Raw genomic sequence first — 21789 nt, 5'->3', positions numbered from 1 at the left:
AGTCCAAGTCTTAGACTGGATTCCCCATCTCTGCTCTACAAATTTGATATTCTTCCAGTTAGTTATGAGTAATTTCAAACAAGATCAACAGGGAGTTAACAGGGTTGAATAGTAGATTGTTTAACAGTGAGACATTATAAAAGGAATATGCAAAGAAACAAACTACACACACACAACGTTAGGTTAATAGAAAACTCATGGCCCTGTATTTTTCTGTAAAAGCAGTAACGTGACATAAAGTTAAGGGTGGTGATGGCCTAGTGGTCTAGTAATATGGCTTCCAAACTGAACATTGGAAGGTTGTGAGTTCAATACCCAGAGTTGCTCCAGGATGACTGTCCCTGTAGGTTGTTCACTGTAAGTCTCTCTGGATAAGAGTCTGCTAAATGACCTGTAATGTATTAATTCTAAACTTAAAAAAAGAAAATCTCCCAGTACAAGGAAATACAGGGCTTAGCTTTCCATAAAGACTAGAAACATAGTTAAACACTGCCCTAAAGAAGAAGAAGTAAAACAATAAATGCATTTTAGCACCTTTTTAAAAGCTCATTAATTGTTAAAAAATTTAAATAAACATTTGCAGGGTGCAGGTAGGCTGGGTGAAGTAATTTCCCAAAATTTGAAGAGGACTTACCTATTAACAAACAGACCAATATGGCCTTGTTGGATGATAGATGGCCCCCCGTTAGCATCTATAAATGCTAGCAGTGCGCTCTGTGTATTGCTCAGAGCAAGGAGAAGGGCATCAGAGATGTTTTTCTATAAATGATAATAAAGCGTTTATGACAAAGGAGCGGTTCTTTAATTTTTTCTTCAGTCATCTATACATTTTGACTGCCATTCAGATCAAATGGATATTCCAGGATGAGTAATGAATCACTGGCCATGCTCCTAGTCCTTAAACTCATCATTTCTGACAGCATTTTTGCCCAAGACAAACATACTTTGCAGAGATATGGTGTTAGGGTGCGGTGTAAAGGGGAAGACCCAAACGCAGAACTCATGAATTGATAAGGAGAACAAAAAGCGAGCTTTATTTAAACAAAGCTGTAAACACAAAAGGTTCAAAGCAAAACAACTGAGGCTTTTAAATACAAAAGGTAAAAAGTAAACTGAAAAACACAAACCAGGGAAACCACAGCGAGCCGCAGGACAAAACACACCCGGTATGACGAACCGACAAGGAACAATGGGACAGACAAGAGTGTATATATACACACAGACACTAATCAAGTAACTGAGACACAGCTGGAAGAGAAAGGCAAAGACACAAGAGCAGGGTGAATTGACACAGGAGGATCAACTCAACAATCAGAGAGGGAGGGACAAACACATGGACAGGTAGTAAAACAAGACATGACACAAGGGAGTGAAAAAACAGGAAGCAAGGACACCAAGATCATGACATATGGTCTGTTTTCACTATTAGCTGACTACAATCAGTGCACTCCAGTCCCTTTTTTAAACTTTTTTTTTTTACACATACTGTAAGTGCTTTAGAATGATTAGAGAAGTAAGGCATGGCCTTAATGTTAAACACTCACATTTGAAGAATAGTCCAGCATAATACTTGCTCCTTCCACAATGGTGCTGGCTGCCCTGTGTATTTCTTTCACGTTTTCTTCACTTTGGTACACATCCATGTGGAGAAGTGATGAGCTGAGGTTTGCAAGCAATAATGACGCATCTTCCTGGAGGTGGGAATTAATTCTGCAGTGAACCATAGTGAAAACAGCACTAGACTGATTTCTTTCCTCCCTCTTATGTCATTTTGTACTTAGTGTGGGGTTCACTGGACAGTACCTGAGCAGAGGAGCTGAGTTCAGAGCCTTTCTGGACGACAGCATTAAGTCCCCTGGCTATCACCTGAACTTCTTCTGGCGTGTTGGTGGGAGCTTCTTTTACTGTGTCAATCATTATGCCCAGAATCTTCTCACGAAGCTTCAACAGACAAAAGCATTGAATCATTCATGATTTATTTTGGTATTTAGTAGGTTTCCCATGTCAGGGCACACGGTTTCTTTGTTGGGTGTTCTTAGGTCATGGACTTCCTACTTAACAGAGTTTTGAACAGGGGTTTCTGCTGCAGTGACAGAATGCTATGAAGACACTGAGCCTCAAGGGTCATGCATTCACAATCACTGTTTGGCAAGTTCATTAAAATGTAATTAATTTGCAATTACATTACTTTGTCGGTCAGTCCACACAAATGTCCTTACGATTTGGCAGCTACAGTTTTCGTCGTGAAATTTGGCATGGGGGTTAAGTGTTAAAAGGTTTTGTGTTTGTGAATACATGAACACATGTTTATTTTCAGCAATTGCATAATGTTAATTACCCAATGACAAAAGTTGTTATATTGCTTGTTATGGTATTTGCATTGCTTAGCTCTGTTCCGTACAAGGTTCCTTCCACCAACTCAAAACCTGCAATACCAACAAGTCACTTCTTTTGTATTTAACATGTGAATAAGATAAGAAGATGTAAAAACCTAGCTTAGCCCTGCTGACTGCACACAGGTCTGTAGTGTTGGGATCCTCACAGTATGGAGATTGAGCTATTGGACTCAATTTTGTTAAGATCCTTTGTGTCAAAACCCTCCCTTACTTCCTGCAACCTGACATCACTTTTCACACGCAGGTGTAAAAACTCAGCTGATAAAACCAAAACACAGCCAAGTGTTCTCTCTTTTCCTCCGCTTCTCTCTATCTCCGGACCTTACCAGTACCACCACAGCCCACAGCATCGGATGGCTCTCTGATCACTGAACTCTTCTCTTAATGACAGAGGACACGATTGCCTGTTCAAAGTAAACAAGTTTAGTGCATGCAGCGGCTCTCCACAGCCAGCTAGCCTTCACAATAGGAGCAAGTATTCTGCAAGATAACAAATGGAGCAACCGGTTTCCTCCGTCCTATACACAACTGAGTAAGCAGTAAACAGCACAAAAACACAATAACTCAACCGGCAGCACGCCGTCACAACAAAGACAGATCCCTGCTTCCCCTTCATCTCAAAGGATTTGCCAGCTAAGCTAACAGCTGAGAGCTAAGTAGCCTTTGTATTCATGAACTGAACCTCCACTGGGTATAGTATATTATTTAACTTTACACGGCTAAGTAAGCGTAGAACTGCTTTACTGGTGTAAATGTATGAATATGCGTTTTTTATTCACTGAACTGTATTGTGTAATCTGTCTGATTTTGATATTAGATTTTGTGTGTTTTTATATTTATTATCTTACAAATAACTGCTTTATGGAATATACATACTGGTTTGTTTAATGTTGTACAAGAGGAAGTATTGCCAACCTCTAAGAACTCCGAAATCTTTCAACCTTCACTAGCTATTGATATGGTCGTTTTGTTTATAGTTATTAGTTAATTATTGTGACACTGGTGTGAGGCATAGCAATGTTCTAACAGTAGTCTCAGCTTCAGTAGCTATCATTAGCTAACCAGCTAAGAACACACAACAATTACAATAAATAAACCGCATTGGCGTTTCTGGAAAGCACAATTCTGTCACGCGTTCCACCCACTATTCGTTTTTTTTCATTTGGTTTTACCTTGTCAGTAATTCTCTTATCATTTCAGATTCTGGTTCATCCTCACTGCCTGCAATCAACTTATTCCCCTCACCTGGTTTCCACAGCCCATCTCCTCACCTGCTTCTCATTCCCTAGTCTTGTGTTTTCCTGCCAAGCTCTCCAGCGATCATCTAGTTTACCTGTTTAGTTTTCCTGACCTGCCCGTTTTGAACCTGCCTGTAGTGATGGGCAAATGAAGCTTTTGTGAAGCACTGAACCACTTCAGCCAATTGTTTCGGAAATGGATTCATTACTTGAAGCTTCAGGTACAGTGACCTCTACTGGTGAAGTGCAAGGCTACAGTGGATGTAAAGTGTCTTTGCCTTGAAAATTATTGGACGCACACATCTAAGACTGAATATCATGTTCTATTTAAAAATAAAGATTGATGATTGTTATTGAGAAGAGAGTGCTGGGGGAAAATGTGGGCTTATTAGGCTTTAAATGATAGTACAGTTTAAGATTGGATAGACATAAGGGAAATGAATCGTAACAGATGACCACTGGTCAGATTCGAACCCCGGGCTGCTGCGGCAAGCCTTTAATTGAGGGAACACCTGCTCTACGAGCTGCGCCACTGGGACTGCGCAATTTTATGTGGGATGTACATTATTCATTCAATAGATTTAGATCAGGTTTCTTTTCTGTTTCGCTAGCTGGCTGGCTCCATAATGATCAAATGCAATACCAACAACTCAACAGCAATAACGCATACTACGACAACAACCCACAAATTGTGCATTGTTTAGAGCGGTTATAAAGTGTTGAGGTGCTCAAATTCAAAACTGTCTCAACCTGTCAGAGACGAGGCAGTGGTAGCGAATCACCTGATTGGACCGCGAACCAGTCCGGTGATTCATTCAGGAAATGAAGCAGTTACTGCTTCGGACGTCATATGTCACGTGATTTGAAGCAAGCTTCGAAGCAGTGGTTCTCTGTAATTGTAGTACAGAGTTTGAAGCACGTATCGAAGCTTCAGTATCACACTGCCATCACTACCTGCCTGCCTGTTTCTGGACTCCGATTCTTCTGCCTACTCCTTACAGGATTTGTTTGCCTTTTGGACTGATTTACCGGTATTTGACCCTGCCTGGATTACTGAGTAAACTGAACTATATTGTATTCTGCCTGTCTCTGTGTCGTGCTTTTGGGTTCAGTTCTGTCGGTGCCAGCGAACCTTACAAATTCTCCTTTTTTCAAAGTTAAGACTGGCAGGTGCAAATACAACATCCATTTAGTCACATAAAAGGAATAACATAAAAAGTTAACATAGAGTTCATTTGTGCAAGGTATACTATTTACTAGCCATTTCTTCATATAAAATGTATTTGTGCTTCAATGGGTTTCATAAATACTGTGATTTACTCACAATTTCAGCCTTATATAAAAATATTTTTTTTCTCCCATTGAACTCATTTTGCAGACAAGACAATGTGTACACACAATCTGAGAGTGCATTTACCTTTTGCCTATCGATTTTTTTTGATTCATCAGATTGACTGTTCAGTTTGTTGGAAACAGAATTTAATATTTGTCCCACAGTTTCAACCGACAGTAGACCTTGTTTCTTTAGCGGAGCCACAGCATTCTCCACTGTAGCCTTGAGACCATCTACTGAAGAGCTGGAGTCCGCTGTGGAATCCAGCACCTGAGGATAAAAATATAATTTTTACTGCAGTGTAAACAAATATTTCTTGTTCTGTTTGTACCCACATTTCTTTAATCATCACATTCCTTTGACAAACCTTTGCCGTTATAGTGGTGCTAGTTACAAAGCTGCTATTTTTAGCAGTTGCTTTGATAATCAGGATGTAGTTGGAACTGCTTTCTCCCAGAGGAAGGAAGACTGACTTCACCTCATTGTTATTACTGCAACGCAGATGCTTACCTGACAATTTTAAAAGAAGAAAATAAATTAGATTAATAGAGTTCTGGGAGAGTACTCAAAGAGTTAAAAGGTGATAATTAAAAGTTAGATTAATCTGTCCTCTTGACCTCTAACCTGGATTACTTACCGTCATGAGTCTTAAAACAATACTGACAGTTAGAACAAGAAATTTCAGTATTGCAAGTTATAGTAAAAGCATCAAGGACAGTTCCACTCTGCGGTGATATGCTACACTTAAGGCTATCAAATGTACTGGTTGCTGGTAGAGATGTATCAATGGTGTTTGCGGTAGTAGGTGTGCTAGTGGTGTCACTAATAGTGCCAGGGGATGTAATGGCAGGACCAGCAGTGGTAGGGTTGGTACGGGTGGTAGTAGCATCACTTATAGTGCCAGGGGATGTAGCGGCAGGACCAGCGGTGGTAGGGTTGGTACGGGTGGTAGTGGTGTCACTAATAGTGCCAGATGATGTAGAAGCAGGACCAGCGATAGGGGTGGTAGGTTTGGTAGGGGAGATAGTGTCACCGTCTCCTGGGTTTTCTTTGTCAGCATCTGGTTTCTTTCCAGATGATTTGGTCTTTATGGTGTATGTTTTGTAAAGAGGTACGACATCCGCTTTGGTATAAAAGAAAAGGACAATGTGTAGCGTATTATTTCAAAGAATTAAAGGTGATATTTTGCAGAAATGTATTAAATCTTGATTACTTAGTCAAAAACAGGGAAAGAACAATAAAATCCTTTTAATTGAAATAGTACTGGTGGTTCTGCCATGGTGTGGAGTTAATTATCTTGCATGATTTAAACTTTGTCCCTCAGTTACAAAGGATATACATGGGAAAACTACTCCTATCATTAATCTAGCATTACGCAATTGTTTTTGCAATATTGGCACAAATTAATAATTGGTCTGAACCTAAAATGTGTTCATACACCAAGGCAAGATATTTCACAGAGCAGCTTTAACATCTTACTGACTAATGTATACGTACCAGACGTTATCACCACAGTAACGTCCTGTTTCTTTTTTTTGGCTCGTGCAAGAATATCATGTCTCACAGTGTATTCAGTCCCACCATCTTGTTTATATACAAGTGGACTTGTCTTTGCGTGTTTGTAGCAGTCTTTTTCTACCTCATTCTGTAAATAAATTAACATGAAAACTCATTAGGTCAATAACAAATAGTTTTGTTTTTTTTACAACATTTAACAGTATCTGATCTTTCAGTCAATCATTTGTCAGACTCACTGGCCAGTCCTTTTGGTCTTTTGGTGCGTGAATGTTCCACACAATTTGTGGACACTGTGCTTGCCCACTACAATCCATTTTAATTTTTGCATCTGTGTTGTCCTTTATTGGGTTACAGCCTTGAGTACACTTGAGACTATGGTACAACAAATATATAGATAATTTGGTTAACACACAATTAAAATGTTTACATCTCAAAACAAATGCCGTCTGGTGAAACCATACAAGTGTATATTGTAAAACAACTTATCAATACTGTACTCCATGCCTGATAAAACATTTAATTTCAGTTCTCTGCAGGATCTGGTAATTAATATGTTCAGAATGTGAGAAAAATAAAATCTCAAACATAATAGACCTTTATAAAGGCAGCCATCTAGGCTTGTCACAGTAGGAAAAGCACAGGTTTAATTCATAACATCAAAAATGATCAATTTAGGCGAGCTCCTTCCAGGGCATTGGTATTGTGTATGGTGGTGTATAACTAAATATGTTTTACCTGTGTTCTTCCTACTATGACAGGTCAAAATGGCTGCCGTGAAAAAGGTCTTCTATCTTTAAAAAACAGCTTTTGCTCTAAAAGTCAGTGAGATATGTGAACTCCCTTACAAAGCAGTTTACTAAGTCATTTGTTTCAGAATGTCAGGTTCAGTGCTCTTAGTGATCAGAGCAGATCAGTTTCAAGTACCTTAGCCAAGGTGGCGCGTTCTTCTCAGGGGTAAGGGTGATGCATATGGATTCCGATTTCTCCACCTTATTGTCTCTCTTTTTTTTCACCTTAAAATAATACCTATAAAATTGAAGTGGCTCTGGTAGGCAGCGTCCTTTAATGGTGTAAGTCAGCTGATTAAAATTTCCTTGGCATCTACAGGGATTAGCTGTGAATCAACAAGGAAAGTCATCATTCAACAATTGACATGCTGATATATAACATTTAAGATTTATTCTGATATTTATGTGCTTGTATTTATGTATTGAAATTGAAAAACATTAATTACAATATTGACTTCCCTCTGAATCTGACATTTTCATCTCAATATTGAAGTTTAACATTTATGTAATGGTCTGGCCATTCAATACAAGTCAAGACAATCAATACATAAACTTCATGAAACTCATAAATACATATGGAACTTACAATACATGTAATACCTAATATTCAAATTGAAAAAGAGTAGAAAAGCATAATTCTTACTGCATGACCACTCGTATCGTTTTGTGGAGTCTGTTAGTTTTGATGCATCACTTATTGAAAGTGTGATAGTTAGATCTTTGGAAGGTATTGATTCTGAAGGTGTTGCAATGGCTTTATTTGGAGATCGGACAACTCTGATATGTTTCTTTCTCTAAAAAATAAAAATAAAATGATAGTTTAGTACACTAAATTATAAAACACTACTACTGTAGAAGGTAAAAACAAAACATTTTACCGGTCTCAACAAATAGTCATTATGACCATTTAGTTTAACGGCTGAATCCTTGCCACTAAGAGCAAACATATCCACTTCCACTTCTAAAGAGGAGAAGACGTTCCAGGCTTTCACTTGTACAGATCCTGTATCAAAACATTCACTTATGAAAACAAATAATATTCAGCTCATATCAATAAAATCTGCACATATACACAGCTGAAGAATGAGTAGAATACCCATAATGGTCTTTTCAGTTTGTTGTTGGCTAAATGTTTCACAAATCTTTAAATCACAGTGGTATTTGGCCTCATATATGGACCTCTTGTTGATATGTCTTCCATACCTTGAATCGGGTGTTCAATATGAAAAGTGCCCATGCTTGTATTCATTTTTCTGGTCTCAGAGTATGAGCTGTTGTCACCAGTCAGAGAGAAGAGGAGCAGCACAGGCACGCCCCGTTCGAGTGAAACAGCAACTGTAAGATCTGGAGAGCCTAGACAATCATCCCTCTCTGTCACCACAGAGGCCTGAAGCCCGGTTACTTTCTCCAACACACACATCTGCAGTATGTGAAAGATTACAAAACAGAGAAACACATCAACTTCCCATTCGCATCACGTGTCAGTAAAACGTATAACAACAGATAATACACTGATTGTGTAATTTAATACAACTAAACCGGCCTAACGGCGCTTGAATTACTCTGATCGGGTTTGCAAAATGAAAACTGTCCATAAATTGTAAATGTAATGTAGTGCAGCATTAAGCATTAAGGTGTTACATTTGTATTATTGTTAATATAATCTATTATTGGTAAATGGTTAACTATTAATCAACAATATATTAATGATCAACAATTGAATCCCTAAAGTATGCATGCTTATGCAAAGTGTTGTTGGCATTTATTTTAAGGTGCTATTGGTTATTCTAAGTTATTCATTTGTTTAATTAATCGTGTGATGTTTTCGACCACTAGTCCCAATATAGAGTTTGTGTGAGTGGGTCCCCGTATTGTTTGTTCTTGGCAAGTGATCAAGGACACGCATACAAAAGCACACAGGTGACGCAACACACATTCCTTCAAAAGGTCTGACACTATTATGTGACCGTAAGCGGCAACTAAGGCAGGGAAGAAGAATACTTCTAGCTATTAAACATGGATGTTAGCAACAAAGGTTTTAACATCTCCAAAATGTAGCTTTGAAAATGTTTTGTGAGGAGGGAAATGCATTCAACACCATTGTTAGGCCTCAATGATACACATAGTGAGTTTTGTCATTTCTTTTGTCCTGAGATACTGCATTTCTGAAACCACAGGAATGTGGTAAACAGAAATTTTAATAGCTGTTTTAATAATGTGATTTAGCTGTAAAACTTTAGTTACCTTCCATAGTAACATTGTCATGAGGAAAGCCCCATGCACAGTCAAGACAATTAAAATGGGTTGTTTGACCATCATTCAATCTATTTAACATGGCCCTCAGGCAGCATCACTGACACCTGTAGCTTACTTTGGTTAAACTTTGATTATACACTTTCCCACCATGTTCCAATGTTTAAAAGTTTACGACTGATTAGCCTAATGGCGTTCAAAATGTAATCCTCACAGGATGCTGATTTAGATGAAATCAGAGGTGTGATGCTTGCACAGTTTTCTTGTGTCTAATTAGGTGATGGGATGCTTTATTAAAAGGTTAAGTTTAATTTCTAATATAAAAAGGCCTTAGCTCAACTCAATTTCGTACACCGCTATTACAATCAGAACAAAAACATGAAGAGATAATACATTGCTGCTTAATTGATCGAGGACAACATGTTTACTTGATTTACCTGCAGGTCTGTGGACACTTCAGGGAACGTGACCATGTTAGATGCATAAAGTGTCAACTGGTGGCAGCCAGGCCCATGCTGCTTCACCATTTCTGGAGTCAGTGTGATGTTCTGGGGAACATTTCCTCTGACCACAGATGCACCTGACAACAACATTTTATCTTTCTGTATCCTGTAGCTCACATTTGTACCTGCAGAAAGAAAAGAGACAAAATGAAATGCATTGAAACATTTACTTGAAAATAAATAAAACACAAACACAAAACCTAATGGTTTCAAGCAGCAATAGAAAATTGGGCAGGACAAATCATTGTATATTATGGTCATTATGGCACCTACCTGTTTTTACCTCCATTTGAATTTGAAATGGCTCTCTGTCAAGGGCATTGCAGTTGGTTACATGAAAAGACAGTTTCCCAGCATAGCACCTGACTATGCCAAACACTGTGATGGGCTCTTGAATGGTGATTATGCTCTGAGCTGTAATGTGTATGCCACTGCGGGTGCATTCAACTGCCACAACAAATGTGCTTGGATAAGTATATTTGTGCATCTTGCTGCTCTCCAACCTGTGAAGAAGCACACATGAAAACAGATAGCAGCGACCACAGTATGTTCCTCTTGCTTCCTAAAGAAACAAAAGTATTTCAGGTTACATAGGTCACACAGAAACCACTCAAATCAGTTATTTTCTTACCGTGAAAAATGGAGATGTATTCACACATGAATAACTAAAGACTTTGGTCTGATTTCATGGCAGTATTGTTCTGACGATATGGGCTTATTAAAGACAATACAGTTTCTCGCTTACTTATATAATTTAATAGAAGTGTATCTGTATAGTGTGATTCCAACAAATATTTCCATATAGTTGCTGAACTCTGAGAAGAAACAAACCTAAACTTGAAATGTATTAATTGTTGATTATACCAAATCTATTTAAAAAAAAAAAGCAGCTAGATGTATTATATTATTCAGCAAAACTACATGAAAAAACAAAAGCAGTATGCGGTCTAGTAACATCACCATGTGCTGAAAATCTTTTTTTAAACTGACTAAGAGTAACACTTAGAGGCAAGTGGTAAAAATAAATGATGGTAGTCCATGATGAAGTCTGAAGTCTGATCTAAATAGTTTCTTGTTTTTGTGACTTATTTTCTTCAATGAGTGAAACAGGTGGGAACAAAGCTATTTTCAGTTGGAAAGTTTTTCAAAGTTTCTTGCTAAATTAATACACAATACATGTACCTTGTATTTAGAGTGCACTGAGAAAACATGAATGCCTTTTGTCCTATTTAGAACATGGGGTAGTGGTGAACTTCAATCTCTTGTGGCCAAAATGAATATTACATCAACAAACACTTTGACAACAACAAAAAAAAAAATCACCTGCCAAATGTTTGTCACCAGTTTTCACTGAAAAGAAAATTAAATTAGAAAGATTATCCTGTCAAAACCCTTTTTCTTCACCTGTTCTGAAGTCATAAAGAGAAAACAATTTAGATCGTAAGACATCTGAGTAGGACTGTAACGTAAATGTCTACATTTTAAACACAATAATGTAAAGGAGAAGGATATGATGGACTATTATTGTAAACTAACTTTGAGTTCTAGAAAAGCACTTTAGAAATTAAATGTATCATCATTATTATTATTATTATTATTATTATTATTATTATTATTATTATTATTATTATTATTGGCATTGTAATATAACTTATAGCTTTGAGGCAGCATTTGCATTGGTAATTTAGTTTCTTTCCAAGTTCCTTATTGAGTGTTGTGCTTTTGTCAATACCCACGAAGCATCAATGTTGGTTTAAGGGGGTATCCCAACAATTTAGTATTGTTCTTTACACCATAAAGTTGGAAGACTTAAAAATAAGAAATCCTAGTTAGAGATATGTGATTAGTATTTAGTATTAGTCTCAGCCAGTCTGTATAATGTACTACTCACCCTTCTGGACTATGCAGATAAACAACATGGCCATCTCCGGTATTCAGCTTGCAGCTAAGGTTTCCCTGCGGCAAATATAAGAGCCACTTCACACTGATGGTGACGTCATCAAAAACAGCAGCCACCGTGCTCACTGACAGTGTGAGCCCTAGGGGGAGATAATGAGCGGCAATATAGTAAAATGACTAACAAAAAACAAGCTTCCAAAAAAACAACCAAGCACAGATCCTTATTATCTCAGCAGAGAGGCACCAATACAGCAGAATATTAAATACAGTGGCAACAAGGTAACGTGAAAGACCATCAATGGGATCTATTTGTTTTTCTCGGTGTCAGCCTCATTTATATGCTTCATGAGTGTCTGTGAAACATGTCCCATCATCTGAAAGGACATTTTCAAGCCTGGATTTGGGTTTCCTGCTTGATATTAAATTAGTTAGCAGTTACTGGGGCCTAAAAAAACAATAGAGGAAAAGTTGACCTTTTTCACCACAGACATTTCGGCTTGTCATAGTAGAACGGACTTTTGAAACCACAATGACCAACACTTTGTGTTTTTAGGGAGAAGTTGACACTTATTGTCTAGATCTCTTTGAAGGCACAGGTGGTTTTGGTACCCTCTGTATCTCTCAAAGTGTACAAATATTTGTTGATTAATTTATTGGTGTAAGCTGTCACAGAAGTGTCCACTTGGAAAAAAGTGAATATAGTAAAGGATGGATATGGGAAACAATCAGACCTGCCTCTACTAGATGTAGAATGTGCCCCCTTAAAACATTTATTATTGCTTAGAATTACTGTGACCTACCATCTTTGCAGTTGTACTCCACAGACAGGTAGCTCCCCAGTTTAGGACAGGGTTCACCAAAGAAGTCCACAACTTCAGCAATCTGACAGACCTGACGGTTGTGGCAGCGAGCTGGGAGGCACACATAAAACATAATCAGCTACTGATAACACAAGGCATTGACAGTTATGGGAAGTTTTACAAATTACTACTTAATATTTAGCAGGAGAGAAAGGGTTGTGCTCTAAAAAAATGTTACTCAACTATCAATCCTACAAATAACTCATAAAGTCATCAACATTATTATCGTAAATTGACTGCACTTGTGTTTAAGTTTTCAGAGATAAAGCTGGAAATAGCAGTACAATTACTGTTTGAAGGGGAATATGTTTATGATTATGACAACAATGACGGGCATTGTTCTGCAGTTTCAGTGCAAAACCTTCCACAGCTTCCATAAAGTCAGATCACTTGAGCTAAAAGCTAATGATACACTTTGAGCTAAGTCTCCTTCTTGGGACAATGAACACTTTTATGTTCGTGCAGTTTGAGGCACAAAACAACTCCACATGTTGATCTTCTCATCCAGTCTCATTAGTTTTCTTGCCCCTGCATGCTCGCTCATCTAATTATGTGCTTCTTAGCCTTTTTGAGTCGAGACCCCCCAGAAAAATCAGACTGTTGTCTCGTTGTTAATTAGGGGTGTTTGTGTCGCTGTCCACTGTAGCCTACTGACAAGACAAGACTTGGCAGAGGAGATTGATAGACAGATAGAAGACGTCAGGCCCGGCGTCACGAGGAGCAGTTATAATTTGTGCCCCATCCGTCTAAGATTTATGTATCCATATCGCTTGCAGTTGTTGTCTTGTGTTATGTGTGCGGGCCGTCGGTGCGTGTGTAGATGCAGTGCTAATTGGAGAGCAGCGGGGAACATTGATAGACAGATACATCACATCCCTCAGTTTGGTTTCGTAGCCTGCTTTGCTTCTCATTGTTGTAAATAGAACTTTCGGCTCAAATTCCATTTGCCCATTGTAGCAATCCACAGATAGAAGAGAGACGACAAGAGAGAGAAATAGAAATGGAGACAGAGAAAGAGAGAGCGCTGCAACAGCTGTAGCCTAGAGAATAGTTCATAAATTAAAAATAATTTAGAGTCTGTTAGTGCTTCTTTCATATGTGAGTTCTCTGATTTATTAATGTATTCTTTGATTTGGAAACAGCAGCCTTATGCTGTTGTTATTTTTGCCTTTCCGAGGCTATTTCATGGTTAAATTTATGAATTTTATTTTATGACAAAACTATTTTTTAACAGCCCCCTTAGTCACTTCATCTCTTCCTTCTGGCCTGGGACACATCGAGGTTTCTTACTTAGCCTGCTTGCTTTTTGTCGTAAATACAAATTTATAGAACCCAATACCTAATGTCCAGAAGGGAAACGACAGGGTAGTAAAAGGGGGGGGAAAAAAGAGAGAGTGAGAGAGATAGAGAGAGACGAGAAAGAGCCCCCTTGGAGTCCCCCAGGTTGAGAACCATTGACCTATCTGATATATATCAAATCTCAACATCTATATGTTCATAGTGAAGAGAGAAAGCAGAGCTGATGTACAGACAATGATATGAACAGTGCTGCTTACGATTTTGAAGAATATGTTTTGCACAGTTAACCCTGGAATCAGAATCAGAATCCAGTTTATTGCCAAGTAGGCAATACAAATGTGAAAAATACAATAAAAACATGTCTGCAATGAAAATACGCACAAATATATATATGAAAATATACTTAAAGATACTTAAAACTATGTACAATATATCTAAATTAAAATGGAAGAGCTGTGCAGTTTTTTCAATGAATGTGCAAAAGTTAACACCATGAAGTATAAAAAGAATATGCAATCTACAGAGATATCATTTAAAACATGTGTGTTATTGTAATTCATATTAATATGTGGTGTCTATGGGAGGAGATAAGAGTCTGTGTCACAGCACAGCCTCCTGCCAGACGGGAGCATACCTGTCAACCCTCCCATTTTTCCCGTATTTTTCCTTCTATCCCGTTTTCGAAACTTGCGCTTGAATCCATTGTACTTCTTAGTTCTAACACATAAACACAGTTTTGACTTGTCAGCTAACTTAAAACATCAAGTGTCAGATAAAGCTTGTGCTTTAGATTTTTACTCGATTGCATGTGATGAGAGCACAGATGCGACAGACACCGCACAGCATGTTCATTTCTTTGCGGGGAGTTGACGATAACTTTTGCGTTATGGAAGAGCTGCTTGGTTTAAGGAGTCTAAAGGGCACAACATAATTCAATCACAAGGACTTTACCACAGAGAATTTCAAGCTTTCCTGTCTGATGTTGATGCTGAATACGGGGACGCACTCCACAGTTCTGTTGTGCGCTGGCTGAGTCGCGGCTCCGTGCTGCAGCGGTTTTATTCCCTGAGATCAGAAATTAATCTGTTTTTGAAAGAGAAGGAGCGACCTCTTCATGAGCTGAGAGACCCTCCATGTTTGGCAGACCTGTTTAGTTGATCTTACTGGTCATCTCAACACTGAACAAGAGCCGACTGCACACATGAAAGCATTCTGTGTGAAGCTCTGTGTCTTTGAGACACAACCACGCTGTCTGAATTCAAATGTGCTTTTCCAAAGGCCAAGCTTTCTGATAACAAGGTGAAATATGTTTCTGTGATCTCTCATGACAGAATTCAGTCAGCACTTCCAAGATTGTTCTATCATTGAGAAAGAAATCGAGCTGTTCTCGACTCACTTCCTGATGAATGCAGAATAAGTTTAAGAGAGTCTGCAACTAGAACCTATATATTTAAGCAATAGCTCATGACAGGCTGTGGTATATGGTCATTATATCACAGTTAAGGGGCGTGGTTTGGCTGTGACTGTGATATAATGACCATATATCACGGTCTGAAGTGAGCTATTGCTTTTATAAAATGCTTTCCAAGTGTGGCAATATGAAAGAAAAATACACACTCAAATTTAAATAGTTTTTATTATTAAATAATGATGTTCAAAATAAAATAGTCCCTCCGTTGCCTTCTGCACAAAACATAGTGCGAGGTGGTTGCTATGCAACAACACTAACAGCTAGCGCGGTGTTCTGTTCGTTTCAGTTTTTTTTCCATTTGGTCTACCTGCTCTTCACGCAGGGGCTTTTATTTTAGGGGCTTTTTTCTCTGGAGATAGGCACTGATCAATCCACTCCTCCATAGTAAAGCTTTGTAAGTTTGTTTCTTAACGGACTGTAATTTAACAGCTGTAATGGTTGTAGCTTTTTCTCAGACGCGGAGGGATACTGACTTGTTGTGAAAAGTAACTACAATTCTACCCGTGATATACGCTCATTATACCACGGCTTAGAACCAATCAGATTGCTTGATTTGACATGTCCGTTTTATAAAATAATCATATACGATAATTCCCTGAAGAATCAACATCAGCTTCTCTCCCTCCCCGAGTTCTACCGGAGCTTGGAAAAGAAGAATGATGAGTCTGTTCGGGTCAACATATGTGAGCAAACATTTTCTGTTAACTCTGAACAAAAGCAGATTGAGAACCAAAATGAGCGACAGCATCTCTGTGATGTCTTTCGTATCTCAACCACCAAACTTACTCCTGACCTGCAGCATCCTTCAGTCCAAAGTGCAGCATCACTGCTCCCACTGAGTGCAACGCAGTTCCCATTATAGGATAATTAAAACATATATTACACAGTATTCATGTTAATAAGCTACATTTTTCAATAAATTCAGTCAATTAAAGTTGATAACATTTTCTAACTAACGTTAGTTGATGTGTTATCAAGCCCAATAACTTACTTGTTTAACAAGCTTGAGATATATCCACCCCCCCCCCCCCTCCCCCTTTATACAGGCTGTGAAGGGATCACCTCATGACAAAGAAGCAATCTGAGGCTTCTGTTTTGAGAATGAGCTGCAAACCCTTATTGTTACAAAAGTAAATGAAACCTCATTAACAGAAAGCTGTGATGGAGGCGGCCCCCCCCTTTTAGGATTTTTTTTAGGCAATATACCTCACCTCGAGTGAGTGGCCCAGCCTTTCGTATATATTTGTCTGTATGTGGCCCTCATTGAAAAAAGTTTGGACACCCCTGCACTAGAGGCACAAAACATACACTGTCAATGACTTCATTTGTGACAAGAACTGTGTCGAAGGCAGATCAAGTGACCAAAGCTGAGGGAAAGATGTTGATGCTTTCCGTCAAAAATAATGTAGCCTTCAGCTTCTGCGATGATTTCAGTCGTGTTTCAGACATGTGTTCAGTCGATATTCAGACATGTTTCCCGACTCTGCCATTGCATGGAAGTACTCGTCGGGGGAAAAAAAAGCCACACAACTCATCCATCATCAAATAAATTGATGATAATAACAAATAAATAAAATATATACTTTACATAAACATGTATTTCCTGAATGTATAGGCCTATACCCGTCCCTTATGTGTTTACATTTACATTATATTGGTAGGGGTTGGGGGGCTGAGAGCTGTTAAAATATGGGCGGAGTCCGCCAAAGAATTTCCCTTATTTTGAAATTCCAATGTTGACAGGTATGGACGGGAGTGTTTCAAAATGTTTTATACGGGGACGTTTTTTGGTAATACCAAAATTGTGGTAAAAAAGGGTTTTGAAATGTAATCTTATAGTCTTGTAATCTTTAGGCTGTATGTAACTCAATAGATCGTGTGCATGTGACGTCACGCTTATTTCCCAACCCGGAATTCAGCCATCTTGGTTGTATATACACAACCAAGACTGCGGCTGTTCACGTGTGAGTTGCTGCAACGCTTCGTAATTATAATTATAAGCATCTAATCTCTTGTATGCCTTCATTTGTGCGTTGGTTGCCCACAACGTTTGTAGCACAAAGTAGTTCACAATATCCAGATATTCAATCGGCGGTAATGACTCTAAATCCTCAATATAATCCGACGGCTTTAGCGTGTACGGGTCAAGGCCGCAAATTTGGACTTTTTCTCTGAATCTTGCCTTTGCAGAGGACTCCGGAGAGTCAAAATACTTTGAAGAAGTCGGAGTTGTATTGCTGTTCGCTTTAGATGCCATTGTTGATTGGTTTTCCTACCAACATGGCGTCGCACGCATACGTCACACAGTTTTGTCATGTGTTAGAAGGACACCATGCGCGCTCGCAATCTAGATCTGTTATATGATTATTAGGGCTGTCAAATTAGCGCGTTAATTTCGATTAATTAATCACAGAAAAAATAACGCAACAAAAAAATTAACGCAGATTAATCGCGCTCTTAGATGCCCCTTGACTCTTTACGTCACCGACGCGGCGCGGCCACAGCAGGCCTCGTCAACATGATGAAGCGGATGAGAAAACGTTACTTGGCCCAGTGAATGGAAAGTTTACATTAATAAACTCCCGGATGTAACCGTTGATGCTCAGTTCTGTGCGATTCCTTCAGCAAAGAATGTTCAAACCGTCAGAGAACTTCAAGCTGAGATATCACCTGAACGAAAAGCACTTAGCAGCTAGCTCGGAGCTAGCTAGCACCGCCGCTGATGCTAAAGTGAGCGACCCATCTTGTCACACATCTCGATCAGGCGTTCAGATACAGAATGAGTCGGTCTACATGTGACACACTAACAACTCCATCACGAAATGGATTGCAATGTACTACAGGTGGTAGAGGACAGGGGGTTAATGGAGGCTTTACAGATGATTCAAATGGCACAGCTTTTAAGCCGCCACAACATAGGCTATTGCTTATTGTGCAATGAAAGATGTTATGCCCGATTTGAAATTGCACTTTATGTCAAACTGTTGGTCTGTGTTGTCTAAGATAATTGTGGCAAACAAGATATTGGAGAAAGAGTATTGCAATAAAATACATGTTGACCGGTTTATAATGCTACTCATCTTCCAAAATCTATTTGAATATTTTGAAATGCTTCTCACAGCAAATATTGATATATATATATATATATGTGATTAATTTAGATTAATTAATCACAAAGCTTGCAATTAATTAGATAATTTTTTTAATCAGCTTGACAGCCCTAATTATTATACAATATATATTGGGTTGTGTTGCCTCACTCATCTCTCTGAACAGCTATTGTGTAAATAAATGTGTTGCATCAGTCTAAACCTGTATTATCTGTAAGGGTTTCCTGCTTGTTCAACAACATGAAATTGAGGTGAATTTACAATGTGACTTTCTGTGTGTGTTAGCTCTGTGATAGACATCTGACTTGTATAGCATGTACACTGCCTCTTACCCAATGCATGCTGGGGAAGGCTGCAGTGCCCAAAGACATTGAACAGGATGAGCAAGTTTGGAAAATAAATGAATGGATAGTCTGCTTTTGCCATCAATTAAATGAGTCAATATATACCGGTACCCTAAAATGAATGGATATCATTTAGGTATCTTTGTGGCTAAGCTTTTAAGCTATTATTCTGTGTTTTTTCTTTCATACATGTCTTGATGGGCAATCAGTATTGGCAAATAATGCTTTGTAGTGAGACAATATGTGCTTTATGGTATCTGGTATCACTTTCATCAAAAGTGGATTGAGTTTCATCATAGTTTTCATTCATGCAGAACCTTTTCATGGTCCTTCCAGTGTTTGTTTTCCTGTTCTCATGTTTGTCCAACTGAGTTCAGCAGATACAATGAGAGGAACTATTGTGAAGCTGAGAGTGGTTATTGTGGAGACCCTTTAACACCTTTGAATTTGGTAATTGTGTAACATATAATTGTTTACAATCAATTATCATAACAAAATTAGCAACTAAATTATATGGAAAGAATTCATGATTTTATTGCATACAAAAAAACATGTTTACCTTTTAATGAGTCTACAACATCCACCCAGATGCACTGATGATCTGTGGATGTTGTCGGTGGGGAGAGCATGGATCGACAGTAATAAATGTTCTTACGACCATAGAAGCCGCCATCTATCATTAAGACTTGACCAGATCCACACTGCAGAGTGGTGTTACGACCTGCACACACAATGGTTCTGCCGGAGTCTAGGAAGAAAACAAAAGCAATCCAAAGTTGTATTTCATCACAGAGTAGTTCAGTATGTTGTTAAGTGTGAGTCAGAATACGTACCAAACTGGCAGATGAAGGGCAGTGTTTTGTTGCAGTCTCCTGTAGCTTCCCATTGAAACCCTGAATCTCTCAGTATGTGTCCACAAACTGCTCCTGGCTGTGGGCTTCTCACCCAGTTTGAATAGGTTACATGTGAACCATCCAGCCAAGAAAGGGCACCTGAGGATGGAACAAACCACTGCTTAACATATATATGTACACAGTTTGAGCTGAAGTGCCTGATGCTGAGAATGTCTTGCATTGGACATAATTGTTTTATGGTGTAAACATGTATTTTTAGATACCAATTTATAGGTCCCCTTCAGCAGTGATCCCCAACCACCGGTCCGTGGGTCATTTGGTACCGGGCCACACAGAAAGAAATAATACAAATATATTTTATTTTGAAAGAGGTTTTATTTTGAAAAATCACCGGATACATCCATCTGTGCGTCTGTATCTCTTAACACATGTCAAAGACCATAGGTCAAGACGCTCATCTCAGTCACGTGATACTTTACTTAAAGGGCCTACGAAATGATAAGCATGAATTTCTACTGATGATAGTAAATGCTATTTGTGGTGTAAAATGATGTGTCATTTATGACACAATGATCGCAGTATTTAATAAATCATGATTTAGTATGTCGACCACTGATGTTTACATTGCCGCTACCGGAAACACCCGACGCCGTGTTCTGACGTCACAAGTAGAATACAGTCCACCAGTTGAATACACAGACAGCACGGCAGAAGCGGCAGACGTGGCGATGTATTCTACTTGTGACGTCATCACCCGAACATTGCCGAAGTGGATGCTCTCGGTGCAGCGATCAATTGTTGTTAGCGGAAGTCATTTTTATGCTGTTATGATCGTGATTTATTACGAATACATCAATATTAAAAATATATATATGGCACATTTCACAATAGATATGCAACCTCTATCAATATACCAAGGCCAATAACACTGACAAAATATCATTTCGTAGGCCCTTTAAAGAATTAAGCCCACAAGCAAAAATGAGAACGAAAACAAACGTCTTTAAAGAGCTTTTTTGTAAAAGGGAAAAGACCCAATGAGGAGACAGAAGAAGAAGAGACTTCCAAGAAAAAGAAAGCTGCATTTAGAAGACAATATCAGGAGTCCTACTTAAAATACGTGTTTATCGCTACAGGTGATTCTCATGCGCCGCTCTGCATAATACACAGGCTCACAAATGAGGCAACGAAGCCTTCAAAACTGCTTCGGCACTTTGAAGGCTGGTCCGTGAAAATCATGTCTTACATGAAACCGGTCCGTGGTGCAAAAGAAGGTTTGAGACCGCTGCCCTAAAGGTTCTGAAAAAGTTCCCATAAATGTTACTAACATTTTTGCAAACTTTCTATGAAGGTCTTTGTTGATGCAAGGACCAACAAATGAAGGTTCCTATAAAGTCAATAAAGGTTCTGCAATAAATATGAGAAAAATAGCAGACAGGCCTAGAGGGAATGTAATGGTCCCTTAAACGTCCACAGAATGTCCTGAATGTTCCCCTAAATAATATCCCCCCTTCCCAGTGAGACTGTACAATTTATAGCTGGGAGAACCTTACCTTTGGTAATCAAGATTTAATATTTTCTCCAACATTATATTAATGTTGTTTCTGTATATTTGGTAGAATTCACAGTTTCTACTCCATTTTTCAAGGACAGTACAAATATAACCCTGATTTTTGTCAGTTTCTTTTTACGCTGGAGTAAACTGAATCAATAATAATGGATATAGTCGTGCTAAACACTTTGCAAACCACAGATTCCATGACAATCCAAACCATGCTTTATATATTCATAATTATATATTCGCACCAGTGATCTGTATCTATATACCACGTTTAATTATATTTTGAACTCTGCTCCAGTTAATGGAAGTATTAATAGGCAGTACAGTATACCCTTACACTAAACTGTGCCAAGTAATAATTG

General features: G+C 38.5%; 1 protein-coding gene across 1 annotated transcript in view; it reads right to left on the bottom strand.

Moving 5' to 3' along the window:
* Nucleotides 1–21789, bottom strand: part of LOC115026506 (polycystic kidney disease protein 1-like 2) — a 53177-nt gene that overhangs the window by 25819 nt on the left and 5569 nt on the right. The window contains exons 3-15 of the mRNA XM_029459352.1: nt 19846–20004; nt 19572–19760; nt 12729–12839; nt 11921–12068; nt 10303–10532; nt 9964–10154; nt 8477–8693; nt 5731–6090; nt 5335–5477; nt 5130–5237; nt 1804–1941; nt 1128–1184; nt 635–759 (exon numbers count right to left, since the gene is read on the bottom strand). Of these exons, the coding sequence (XP_029315212.1) occupies nt 635–759; nt 1128–1184; nt 1804–1941; nt 5130–5237; nt 5335–5477; nt 5731–6090; nt 8477–8693; nt 9964–10154; nt 10303–10532; nt 11921–12068; nt 12729–12839; nt 19572–19760; nt 19846–20004 (2176 nt within the window). The remainder of the gene's footprint in view (nt 1–634; nt 760–1127; nt 1185–1803; nt 1942–5129; nt 5238–5334; nt 5478–5730; nt 6091–8476; nt 8694–9963; nt 10155–10302; nt 10533–11920; nt 12069–12728; nt 12840–19571; nt 19761–19845; nt 20005–21789) is intronic.

The sequence above is a fragment of the Cottoperca gobio genome, chromosome 21, assembly GCF_900634415.1.
Source record: "Cottoperca gobio chromosome 21, fCotGob3.1, whole genome shotgun sequence".
Lineage (NCBI taxonomy): Eukaryota > Metazoa > Chordata > Actinopteri > Perciformes > Bovichtidae > Cottoperca > Cottoperca gobio.
The sequence above is the reverse complement of the archived record's forward strand: the minus strand, read 5'-3'. Positions and strand labels throughout refer to the sequence as shown.